This window comes from Chaetura pelagica, unplaced genomic scaffold, assembly GCF_000747805.2.
Source record: "Chaetura pelagica isolate M959 unplaced genomic scaffold, ChaPel_1.0 scaffold319, whole genome shotgun sequence".
NCBI classification, from domain to species: Eukaryota; Metazoa; Chordata; class Aves; order Apodiformes; family Apodidae; genus Chaetura; species Chaetura pelagica.
Window position 1 is genome coordinate 610,530 of NW_009954410.1, and position 13,325 is coordinate 623,854.

The following is a 13,325-nucleotide window of genomic DNA, read 5'->3' on the forward strand; positions in this document are numbered from 1 at the left end:
AGCAGGTGTGGACTTCCATTTCTACCTTCTATAAAGATTTTATTTACTGTGTGATATGATGAAAAAGCATCATGCATGCTCTGAAAACCTCCCTGAAGCACAAAAACCAGAGAAGACAAGTAGGGAACCCACCTGGTTGTGATGTGTCAGTCCACCCTCTCTTGGCTCGTACACAGTAATCCCACCTAGTGTTGGGGTCTTTGACAAATTTCCCCAAGTCTTGGAAAAGCTGACTGAAGGACATTTGGCTAGCCTGATACACTGTGTAGTAAAGCAGGGCAGCCCTCCAAAGGAAAGGGTCTTTGCGGAACAGGACGCTGTGAATACTCGCTAGCCCCTCCTCTGTAGGGTTGATTGGTTTTAACCCGTGTTTTCTACGTCCGTTCCAGTTGCACCAAGGCTGGCTGTTGTTGTTAAAACCCCGGAAATAATGAGTTCCTGGGAAAACAAAAAAAAAAAGAATATGGGACTTAGAACAGTAGCATCTAGTGATTTAAAAAAAAATAATAAAATATGGAAGAAAATGGCCATTTCAGAGCTGTGAACTGGTAGGACTGGGCACTGGGAAAAGTGCCGACTTTAGCCTTGTCTACAAGAGAGAATTTTGTCAGAGGTAGATACAGGGCGTAACTGCTCACCTGCTGACTCCCAAAAATGCCTAAGGAATACACACATCAGCAAGACTTAAACTCCCAAATCCATGGCAATGAATTTTCAAAAGTGTTTTACATGCTGAATGCCTCTAGCATAGGCTAGGCACTGTAGAACACAGAAGGAAGGAGAATCAAAGTAAGGAAGGAGAAATGTTGCCTCTTGAAGGTGATTGAACAGACCTACTGCAGCCTTGGAAGAGGACTCACAATGTGAGTAACAGTGGTTCAAGGCAATCACAAGGCTTCAGTTGAAATTCAGGCACTAGCCAGGTTTGTCAAGTTTTGATGTACTTAATTGAAACAGATTCCCTGAAAAGTTTGTAGACGTTTTCCACAGGGCTGGGCCGATCTTGTGTAATGTACAGTTAAGGCATCCTTGCCCTGGTTTAGGGGCCACTGAGTAAATCTGTCATATCTAAAGATTATGTACATTTGCAAGCAGTGCAACATGACCGAAGCAGATTGATAAGTAAAAAGGCTGGTGCTGAGGCTGAATGGTTGCACTGGTTTTGTTTCCCTTTTTTTTTTTTTACTAGCTCAAGTTGCTCTCATGAGCAAAATGTCCTTGAGCAGTGATAGCACAGAAGATAGCAAAGCCTCTTGGCTACCATCACCTGAAAGGATTACGATTTGCCTGCTCCAAGATTCCTTTGGCATGTGAACCTCAGTGCAGTAAGAGGGACTAGTTGGTAGACTTTCTTCAAAAGTTTGGTCCTGATCTAACCTGAAATGATAAATATCTGTGATCCTCAAGCAGTTTTTATCTTCCTCCTTCTGTGTGCTGCAGTAACAAATAGGTTTCTCCTTCCTTTTAGCATGCCTACAGCATGTGTTCTTTAGACAGGGATGCTCCCTCCTGTGTACACACAGTGCCTGGCCCATCGTTGCAAAATAGGTAGGAATGCATGCAAGTGCCCTCCCCTCTACACGAAGAACTGATGTCATGCTCATACCAATTTCATGTCTCAGCATCCCTTCCAGCCAGTGCTCTCGTGCAGTGGAGATATTGATAGTGAGGGTGGGGCGGCCATTCACCACTGTCATTGAGGCTCGAGAAAGCAGGTCCTCTGTGAGATGGACTACAATCTGAAGATGAGAAAGTTCAGGTAGCAAAGAGCTCTCTTCTCACTCCTGTTCCTGTTTTTTCCTTCGGCCCTTCCAGTGCTGCGTTTCTTTTGGTCCCTTGCCCTCCACAACTCTTTCTTCCTCCAAACAATCACCTATGACAGACCCTTCTGACTCTGCTGAGCTGTTGTAGTCACTTGTGCTGCTCACAAAACCTCAGGCTTCAGTGGGACTCGACATGAGGATTAAGACAGATGGAAATGAGACTGCAAAATGTAACATGGTAACACTGACTAGATTCGGGGGGCAGGGAGTAAATCATATTTAGAGCAAATTAGAAAAAAAAATCCATTTTTTTTACTGTGTCTCATGATCTGAACATTACTGAGAACTGAAAAACATTAGATAAGCATACATAAATTGACTAGATATCTATACACTTAACTGTCTGAAACTCTTTTAGTTGCAATTCTAAAGCCACATGAATGACAGAGGGAAGCACTGTGTACTTTGTTTCCTGATACATGATGCAGACTTGAAATATTATTAAAGTACTGGTATTGGTTTTGCTTGCTTTGTTTTAAACAGGAATGCAGTTAGAATTATAGAATGGTTTGGGTTGGAAGGGACCTTCAAAGATCATTTAGTCCAGCCCCTCTGCAACGAGCAGCGACATCTTCAACTAAATCAGGCTGCTCAGAGCCCTGTCCAACCTGACCTTGAATGTTTGCAGGGATGGGACACTTAAAAGAAGTGTCACAGTTCTTGTTTTCCTGTTATCTCTTGAAAAATTGGTAATTGAAACAAAAACTGCCAGAGAAGAAAATTAATTCATATTGATATATTTTGTTATTTGAATTTTAGAAGACTTTTTAAACAGGTGACTAGGAGGGAGAAGGGAAACCATCCTTTTTGAAGATTAAGCACCTTTCACTCTTCATGTAGTGTCTAAAGAAACTCCCCACAGTACTTCTCAGAAGAGTACCAAGGAAAGTATCTGCAAGAAAGATCTTTTTTTTTACTATAAAAGTTAATAAAAAAGGACCCAGGGATGAAAGGCATTAACATGACACTTCCCTTTATTCAAAACTCACCATTCAGCTTCAAATTCAACAGCAAAAAATCAGTGCAATAAGACTTGTATTTAAGATGCAGTAAAGATAGGTACATCCTAAAGCATTTTAAAGCACAGGTACCATTTATTAACACTTCTTCAACCAGATATTTTAATAGCATTTTAGACTGTACTATTATGTATTAACTGTATTTTTGCAGAAAAAGTAGAGCATTTCACTAAGAAGGACATGGGATGTTGGACGAGGGTGTAGGATCCTGCTCTTGTGAAAACAAACAAAGATAAAAATGAACTCAGAGTGAGATAAAAGCAGAGCAGACACCAAAAATGTTGTTTGGTTGGGTTTTTTTCTGCATACTCAAAACTGTAGTTTATAACCTCACTCTTAGAAACACAGGTAAAGTCTGTTATCAGTGTCAAATTATAGTCTCCCAAAAAGGTGTGATGAGTTTTGTGGTTTTTCCTCATACTAGGTTTACTAACTAAACTAGTTTTGAATAAATTAATTTTTGCCTATTGATCTCCCATTCCAGACTCCTCTTACTCATTGCCATGATCTCATCCAAGTCCTATACTGTGTCAGCTGGTCTCTTTTTATACATTAAATTTCATCTGATTCTTCCAAGCAACTTTATGTAACTCAGACAAACTGGACTTTTTAAATCCTGAATATAGAAAATGGTTTGTTTTGTTCTGTTGTTGGTTTTTTGTTTGGTTGGTTGGTTTTTGGGGTTTTTTTTGACAGGACTCTAAAAAATTAATTATTAAAGTCAGGAAAAATCAGCACTCAATTCAGCAAGCAAACTGCTTTCAGACTTTTTTATTCGCTTATGTCACTTTAATTTGTGCTGCTTCTTATAAATCAGTCTCTTGGGCTGCTGCTTATTTTTCTTGGCCTTTTCATAACTCTTTCCTTTGCTGTAAATAATCCAGTACAAGAGAACGGATGGCAGAACTGATGAATAAATGGAAATGTGCTAGTCTCCAAGTAGCTGAAAAAAGGAGGGAAGGAAGGGTGTCGTTCTTGGGTACTCCCAAAAGGGATGAATTTAAGAACAAGTGTATATGAATCAGGAAACAGACTCAAAGAGATGGCTGAAGCATTCAGAAAGAATTTGCATCATTTCAATTGTTGAAAACTTAGACCAAGCACAGCCATGAGAAAAAGATGATGTAAGGAATATTCTTGTAAATACAGAGGAAAGGCCTCCCACATGGTGTCCCAGGGCCATCCATGTCTAATTTCTAAGATCCATCCCAATGTTTCTTCCCTGATCCAGCATATCACTTACCTCACCCAGACAGCCTTCTTTTACCATGTACTTCCTGACGTGGTTCCAGATGCGACTTTTGGTCAGCAAGCTGCCTCCTGTGGCCTGTTCAAATTTTTCATAGCTTCCATATTTCTTCAGTGTCCTCTCCATAATGTGAATAGACTATAAAATACAAAAGCAGAGCAAATATGAATGCAGTAAGACCCTGTAGTCATTAGATACAGGCTGTCATACTCTTAATTCATATCATCTTCAGGCATCCATTAATGCCAAAATACTGAAAAAAGATTTTGATCAACTCAGTTTGGACCCACAAATATCAGCATGACACAGACAATTACCAGTCTAGTGACATAATATAGATTAGGGGTTGACCTGATAGAAAGTAGCCCCATAGAGAAGGACCTTGGGGTCCTGGTGGACAAGTTATCCATGAGACAGCAGTGTGCCTTCATGGCCAAGAGAGCCAATAGTCTCCTGGGGTGCACTAAGAACAGTGGGGCCAGCAGGTCAAGGGAAGTTCTCCTCCCCCCCCCTAATCTGCCCCAGTAAGATCACATCTAGAGTATTGTGTCCAGTTCTGGGCTCCCCAGTTCAAGAGGGACAGGGACATGCTGGAAACAGTCAAATGGAGGGCCACAAGGATGATTAAGGGACTGGACCACCTGTCATATGAGGAAGGGCTGAGAGACCTGGGGCTGTTTAGTCTTGAGAAAAGAAGACTTAAGAGGGGACCTTATTAATGTCTACAAAGATCTGAAGGATGGATGCCAAGAATGGGCCAGTCTCTTTTCAGTGGTGCCCTGTGATAGGACGAGGGGAAATGGCACCAAGCTACAACACAGGAAGTTCCACCTCAACATGAGGAAAAACTTCTTTACTGTGAGGGTGACAGAGCACTGGAACAGGCTGAGAAGCTGGTAGTTCCCCAGCCACGGTATTGCCATAAGTGAACCAGCACTCCTCTCTCAGGCAACATTTGGCCATAGGCAAAGGATCATGTGGCTATTAGGTTCCAAGCAGAAATGGGAACAAGACTGCTGCATTTTGATGCCCATCCTGCCTCATGGCAAAGCAAACACTCAGCCCAGTTCAGTTTCATACCAAACAATGAAGAAGCTTTTCCAACAATGTGAGGCAAAGCCTTTAGATGGAGAAGAACAGGTGAGTGAGATTCACAGGCTGAAGCCAACAAATGTAGCAAAAGATAAGTAGGTTTGAAGAATAGAAAAGATGCTTTTGAAAAAGGAGTGGGAGAATCTAGAGTGCTGATCGAAGTCAAGCAGGGGCAGAATGGGAATAGGTTTGATGAAGCAAAGGAATGGCAAAACCAACTGAGAGCAAGGAGGCAGTTTCTTCTTACCATGAAATCTCATAAACATAAGGGTATTTGAGAAGGGTATGTAAACTTTATTAACCAGTTCTCTGTTTTGATGCTGTTTATAAAGACATTACTACTATGAGATGCAGCTTTATGTAGTTTTATTTGGTGGTGTTATCCCAGAGGACTCTCCCGTCTTAGTCAGAGTGCAAGTATTTTCTAAAACCACCTCATCACAACAGTGAGAAAATTAGTTGGCTGGAGGAAACTCCCTGGAGCTGAGACATATGCGTGCCAAAGGAAGCAGCATGAGTTTGGGAGTCAGGAGGCCCAAGTTCTAGCTTCTCCTGCTTGCCTGCAAGCACCCTCCTGAATTCCTGAGCTGTTAAAAGCTTTTCCTAATATGCCGTGAGACACTTGAATCAACAGCATAATATGAATAGCAGATTGTGAAAGATCCACAACCCCCTGAAGAAGCACAGACCCGCTCTGGCCTCTCCCACCTCAACCCAGTGCACAGTTCCAGGGGAAGGGTGGGATAGTGTTATGTGCCGTGCTGAGTAACCTATATCCTGGCAGTTCAGCCACCTCTAAATAGATGTTGCTATTGAGACTCCTGAGTCTCTGTCTCAAGGAAAACAGAATGAGTCTTGCTAATTCCTTCCAAGTGGGCAGGTATGACTCTGCAAACACTGAAACAGGGAGAGCAGTGTCACACACACGTTGCCACCAGTACACAAATGTCTGGGGAGTAGCAGATCACCCCTGCACCAAAATGGGCCCCATTCCCAGTGATGCTGCTGGTTCTGACACTTTTTACTGCAATCACCACAGATGATGGTGGCTCCTCAGTGAAAAACAGTTGGGAATTTTTTTGTTTTTTTTAATCCCAGGCACTTAATCTGACAAGGAGCTTCTCATTCGGGGTTCTGCACCTGTCTCTGAGGTGACTCAAAGTCAGGTGTTGCAAGAACTTGCTGGGAAAGAGCAAAATACAGAGCAGCATGCCAACTCTTGCCTATTTCAGCATCCAACTGTGAGCTCATTTTCCAGCCTCTGAGCCAGCTGAAAGCAAGGTACTGATACTGCCACAGTTCCTAAAGCTGAACTGTAAACTCTTCAGCAACAGGTAAAAAAAATGGAAGAAAGGACTGTGTAGCTGTTCTAGGTTACTGGTTAAGAGCAGTAATTTCTGTTCTTTTCATTATCATCTAAAAGGTCTGACTTGGCTACCAAAGAGTACCAAAAGAAGCAGCAGCACCAAGACAAGTCCTTTGCACAGCAAATTCTGCTGATGCTTAGGAAAGTGATGACACAGAACACCAAGCAAAACCAGACACTGCTCTGTTTAATTTACAGATTTAGGTTTTGGTAGTGGTAGCTTTTTAAAATAAATTACAGCCAGGTAGGTCTCTGAATCCGAAGTCACCCAACAATACAGCTCAGTTACTTGAGAGTTATTGTAGATACAGGTACTGATAATCTATGCTTGTGAATTGTTTGAGGCAAGTTAGAAAATGAGCTCAGTGGCCCAAGAGTCAGCCCCCTGTGTTTAGTCAGCTTGTCCTACAGTGAGAAGCAGCTCTGCTACAAAAGGGTTGCAATCTCAGCTGAGATTTTTGAGATTATTAGGAGACAGTTGAGATTTGTGAGACTATTTTCTAAGAAAAGGATTGGAGGCATCATTGCTTTTCTCCCTGCATAGCTTATTTGCTGAGGGGAAAAACTTCCCAGCTGCATCCTTAGGTAACACTAAGATATACCAGATGGAACTTGTTAATCTAATCATCAGCCATGAAATGGTGCCTGCTCTCCTTTTGGGTCAAGTGGAGAGGAGGGAGAAAGGAAAGAGCAGATTTTTGAGGCAAGTCTACTCAGGCTGTAGTATTTTGAGTTTTATTCAGTGTTTATAGTGTTTACTCTTCTTTTGCATGCTTGTTCTCAGTGATAAAGAGCATGTTTGAGTAATGTGGAGCTGATAGAAATATGTTAATGAAAAACTTTTCAAATATTTTCTAAGGAATTAAACATTAATTCTTGGGGTTTTTTTAATGAGAGTGTGACCTGAAATAAATCTGTGCTCCTACTGTAATATCACCAGAGGTAATCTATAGCCTCTCCTAGTGGAAAACAGAAGTTTGTGCAGGACTCTATGAACTTAGGCAACTTGGATGGTTTGATATGCTGTTATATATTAACACACTTGGTCTGTTAATCTTAGTTTAAGAGGGAATTAGTTACTAGTGGAGAATGTCACAGCCAGTGATACCTTATTGAATCTTTGACATGCCTAAGATATGACATCACCAGTGCATTGCAAAGGATTACTCCTCAGTATTCAATGTCATGTTGCTTAGTTTTCCAGCTCCAACTAACTATTCTTCCAACATCTGATAAATTTGCTAATTATAGGCTGCTCATATTAATGACTTAAAAGGTGTGTGACACAAACACTTACAATGTGGTGCAACTGATTTATTTATGTTAACTCAAAACCTCTTTGATTATTTTAGTTCAGCGAATTGTAACTGTGAAGTCATTTCCTCTGCAAACACTGGATACAATTACTTCTAGCCAAGTATTGCCATCTGTAGTATCTGTGCAAAAATAACAAACATTTTAGGCAGTTTAAGCCAGAAGGAATGCTATAATTGAAGCCAGAAGAGGTACTAGTGAAAAAACTTCCATGGCACTTAAGAGCACACAGTTGCTGCATTGGCCTTGAAACTCAGCAGCAAAATAATTGATTTCAGTAACATTAGAGATGTCAATCAATGTGAAAATCTGCAAGTCTGCATACTGTTTTCTTATTCTCAGGTTCTCTTACCTAAAATAACATATTGGGAGACTCATGAAGGAACCTTATTCGGTAGAAAAGACAGAGCAGAAAGAAACAAGGAAGTAGAGCAAACTACGAGAAGGCATTAAAAGTATTATTTTCAAATGTATTAGTAATTTAAAAATTATTACTCTGTCTGTGCAAAGTCTATTGATAAAAGTGTTGGGCTGTGCCCAGGGTTTAAAATCTTTGATCTGACTAGATATCTGGGGTGAAGTGGATACTCATCAGCCTATACGTTCCCCATTGCAGTGTTGCTTTGTTAATGGCTTGTAAATCCATAGTGTTCTTTTCCTTTAACAAAAGAAAGAAAGGGGGCAGGGCGTGATTGGTCTTCCAGATACCTTGCACTATTGTTATATTAACCAATTGCACAGACATGCTGTAAGCACCTTTCCTATAAAACAGGAAGAATTCCATTTCTGTTCAGAGAAAGCAAAGCTTCCTAATGTAAGTATAGCAATAAATAAAAGCAAAAAAATATTTTGTTGTTTTGGGTTTGGTTTTTTTTAGTAATTAAATTTATCCTTGTTGCAGGAAAAGCATGACTACATGCCATTGTGGCTTTAATGCAGACCCGAATCTTGATGCTGTGAGTACTTCTCTTTTTTTGCCACTGAAGTCATCTTTCCTGAGCACAACCCTTCTGTTAGATACCTATGTGTTTCTTCTGCCCAGTAAAATCTGCATAGAACAAAAACCAGCACTGAGGCAAAGCAAGCGCTCCTACAATATTTTCTGATTAACATTTTGATTGATGTTTCTTTTTCTGTATAGTACATATGCATGAAATTCAAATTTGCCTGGAGATGAAAACTTTTACAGCTGGTTGTAGCTGAAAAGAGAGAGAGAGCACCACCTGCTGAGCTGGGATCCGTGTTAGAGGTGCTTTTGTAGTGCCTTAAATGAAGTGCAAGATTTTGCTCGGTATTTTTGGGAGTTGAACTTTGAAGAAAAGCTTCTCTTGCTACGAATTTCTTTAATCTTATGAAACAATTACAGCCTCTTTGACAAGTTTCAGAAATATCACACTTCATTGATATTAAATCCTTCACTGCTTGTTACAAAGTTGTTACAAAGCCTTTATTTTCCCATGTTTTGTATGTAAAGGAGAAATGGGTGAAGTCACAAATTAGAATATTGAGGAATCTTTCATTATTAAAATGTTCATTATTTTGTTGGGTTTGTTTTGTTTTTTTGGTTTAGTTTATTTTGTTTTTTTTTAATTAAAAGAAGGGTAAATCAATCACTGAGGAATCTTTAATTATTAAAATGTTCATTATTTTGTTGAGTTTAGGTTTTGTTGGTTGGTTGGTTTTTTTTTTTAATTAAAAGAAGGGTAAATCAATGATAGAACTGCTCCACAAAATCATTATGCATGAAACAGTTTTCAAGGTTCTACAACTTATTGAAAGGGATAATTTGTATTCAATTTGGCAAGTTAGTTATAATGATTTGCTGTAGTCTGTGATAAATGTTGCTAACAGAGGAACACTTGCTATAAAGCTCTAGCCAAAGACTAGTTTTAATGGTGTCAGTGTGATTTAATTGTTTGTTTAGAAGTATAGAAGCTGATCTTAAGAACAGAACAGCTGCTTCTCTGCTCTCATTGAGAAAATAAACTCTTAATGAAACACAGCTACTGAGTTTTTGAAAAAAAAAACAAACAACAAAACAAAAAACAAAAGCAACACAAAAAATCAAAACAACAAACAAAACCCACAAGAAGTCACACTTTTCACAAGTCAAAAGTCAGTTACTAGAATCCAAGGTACTTAATGTATCCTTTTCACCAGGAATTTTGAGAAGTTTTAACTGAAATATTTGTATCACAAGTGAAATACATGGAATGGCAGAATCTCTTTCCAAGTTAAGTATCAATTGAAACATGAGATTCTCTATTTTAAAAAGCCTGTCAGACTTAAATAAGATCTTTCTAAACCATTTTAAAATAGCAAAAAATGGGAAGAGGACTGGTTCTGTTATTACATAGATAAGCATTGGGTTTTGTCACTTAGGTCACATTGGAAAGCAAAGATTCTGTTGCTCTTGTCACTTTGTTGTTCTTTTTTTAACAACTCAAAGACATGTAGGAAGCCAGAGTAGTTACACAGAAAGGGAATATCTGTAGCTATGTTGACAGTTTGGCTGTATAATATGGAGGAAAAAATAGGGGGGGGGGAGGTTGTGTTTTTTAGTGTTGTACTTCTCTCTTGAATGGAATTTGTCTGCTGTTTGATTCAGCCTAATGTATATACAAATATCCTTTCAAAGTTGATTAAAACAAGGAACATCAACATATGCTTATCCAATAATCATGACCTCAAATAACTGCTATGCCCTCCCAGTTCTTCAGTCACCAACAGGATTGGCAGGATTTCCACACTGCTTTTCTCCTCTCTTTATTAAAGCCTATTTAAGCATTATATTTCTTGTGTACTGGACCCGGCTTCGTTGCCTAAAAAGCTTTCTTGCTCTTAGATTATGTTTCATAGATCTATAAAGATAGATATATAAGGAACTGTGCTTTTATCCTACAGATTCCTGCAAATTTTAGGAAGGCTTTTATTTTTTAATAAAAAACATTTTCTTTCAGTTCTACTGTTGCATTCTCACCTTTGATGCGTTTTTCAAACCAGAGAAGTGGATAAGGAGAAACAACCTGCTACAAACAAAGCCACACGCCTTCTTAATAGCTGTAGGAAAAAAATAATCGGTGGAAAGGGAGGGAAAAAAGTAACTATACCTGCTTAAGAAATCTGTCAGATGCATGACTGTGCTTAGCTAACACATTTGGCAGAGCAGGGTTTGCATATTCAAACTGAGGATTGTATGTGAAATCTGACTTGAAGAATTTAATCTTCTCTTTCTCCACATTAGAAGGCTTGATTGCAGTCAGTAAACAGAGTTTTTGGCCAGAGACATCACCTTCTTTGCCATGGTTTTTTGAGGACTGGGATTGCTTTGGCTTTGTTTGATTAAAATGCCTCTTGGTTCTACTTCTGGGTCGAGATGGGAGTCCTATGCTGCTCCTCCCGACTGCAATACTGTTTGTAAACTTCATGCTGGTAGCCACTGGGCTAGTGATGATGATGGAGGGTTGTCTGTTTGTGCAGTACCATCCACTGCTGAGCAAGGGCAGTGAGACTCTGATTTTACGCGGCTCGTTGCTTCGCGAGATGTTAGAGCACCTTATAGCTTTTTTGTGTTTCTTGTGGTGAGCAGACGGCTGCTTTTGAGTGTGGTGTTTTTTCTCCTCTTTGCTCTGCAGAAGGACATTGTAGCTACTGGTTCCTGTTGTGAAAGTGTCCTTAAGGATCCCAGAAGGTGGGTGCTGGAGGCTCTTTTCATTATTAACATTCAGCTTATGTTCTTCTCGGCTCAGGATTGATTTCCTAGAAAGTTCTGTCTTAGGCCAGTGAAGTTTTTCTGCATTGAGAGAAAAGGGGGAGAGGGAGGGAAGTAGCTAAAGACAAATTTGATAGTTTCACACAGCAATACTGATCTTAAGGACTCCAAACTGCACCAAAAAAGAAACACAAATTGTCTTAACTGCAGTCACATCAAATTAATCTTGACTTCTAGATGTACAGGAGAAAGGTGTGCGTATTACTCTCGAACAACTAGACTGGTACTTGCAAGATCCAGCTAAACAAGTATTTTACGGTTGCACCTCCATGCTTGAGTGTACTGTTTGCAGCTAAGAACCAACTTGTTTAAAACAAGAGGCTGTGCAGGACTTCATGAATGTCTACAGTTATATTAACACCTTTTTAGTTTTGAGTAAAATCTGATTGATCTTCAACATGCAAGGAAGGCTTCTGTATGGATAAAGAATAACTTAAAAAATAACTTTAGAAACTGTATAAGATTACATGAGCAGGATTTACAATGAAGTCCCACAGGAATCTGTGCTGTGATATAAGCAGTCTAGTGTGGTCTCTTCTGCAAAATATGATTCACAGAATTTACTCTCAGAAAGGATGAGAACTTTGGAATGGGCCAGCCACTACGAGCCATATACAACACCATACAAATTGTAATATAAGTTTTAAAGACTTCAGTTTCACATGCTGCTTCTTGATACAGACAGTAGGCTATATTTAAAGAGGAGCAAGATGAGCTATTACAAACAAACCTCTAAGAATCCTTAAGACAATACTATTATTTAATCTATTCAAAGCTGCTCTACAATAACAGTTGACTTTAAGAAAATGCTTGAAGAAACTTTGTAAACTAAACTGAATGCAAAAGACAAATAAGGTTCCTTTAGTGAAAGAATCCTCCTTTCTTGCTCTGACCCCTGGCATTGCCTTCAGGGGAGACGGGTTGCTGGTGCAGAGCAGCTGCAAGGGAAAGTCAATGAGGATTAAAACTGGATTTAACATTTGTGCTGGCTTGTTAAAGAAAAGTGACCTCTCTTCACCGATTCTAACCAACCCCTTCACCAACCAGTTCATCCTAGAACACCAGGTGAGACAAAAGTAAAGGCATAAATAAATCCTGCCACAGAGAAATTCTTCCTACTTGTCTACCTAAAATGAAAGGATTCATGGAGCAAGAGATATGGCCAGAGCTTGCAAGCCTGCAAAAGCTTCTGCCCACAGTTATACATAGCTGAGCTGTAATTTCTTTACATACAGTAATTATACTCTGAATGGAACATTAGCATGAGAGCATTAAATGCCTCCAAGGGGAAAAAAACCCAGCAAAACACACAAAAAAACCCTCCAAAACCAACAGTACTTTAATTTCAGCTTTATTTTCACTGTAAAATTCGGTTTTGCTCCCAATATAAGCACCATGACAATGTATTTCATGCTGTTGGACCTCTGTCAGTTCCATGTCAATTTGTGTTCCTTGGTTCTCCTGAACATGCTGATCTAAAGTGCAAAAAGACAGAGGTCATATTTGCATGAACATACAATGGGAAATCTGCAGCCAGGGTGTTTTCTCCACTGGAAAGAGAGAGGTAGAAGCATTAGTTTATCCTTTTCCACTAAAGTGTGCATATTGTATGCAAGCTCCGTTTGGTTTCACAGTAAGTTTGCAAATCCTTTTCCTATGCTTGGTGCAGGAATACATGCCTTGGCATTCC

At 39.6% G+C, this 13,325-nt stretch overlaps 1 protein-coding gene across 1 annotated transcript in view; it reads right to left on the minus strand.

The window, feature by feature from the left end:
• Positions 1 to 11,656, minus strand: part of KIAA0895 (KIAA0895 ortholog) — a gene marked incomplete at its 5' end in the record, with an annotated part of 16,141 nt that extends 4,485 nt beyond the window's left edge. The window contains 4 exons of the mRNA XM_010004365.1: positions 133 to 438; positions 1,607 to 1,739; positions 4,086 to 4,229; positions 10,974 to 11,656. Coding sequence (XP_010002667.1) covers positions 133 to 438; positions 1,607 to 1,739; positions 4,086 to 4,229; positions 10,974 to 11,656 — 1,266 coding nt within the window. The remainder of the gene's footprint in view (positions 1 to 132; positions 439 to 1,606; positions 1,740 to 4,085; positions 4,230 to 10,973) is intronic.
• Positions 11,657 to 13,325: the final 1,669 nt, after the last annotated feature.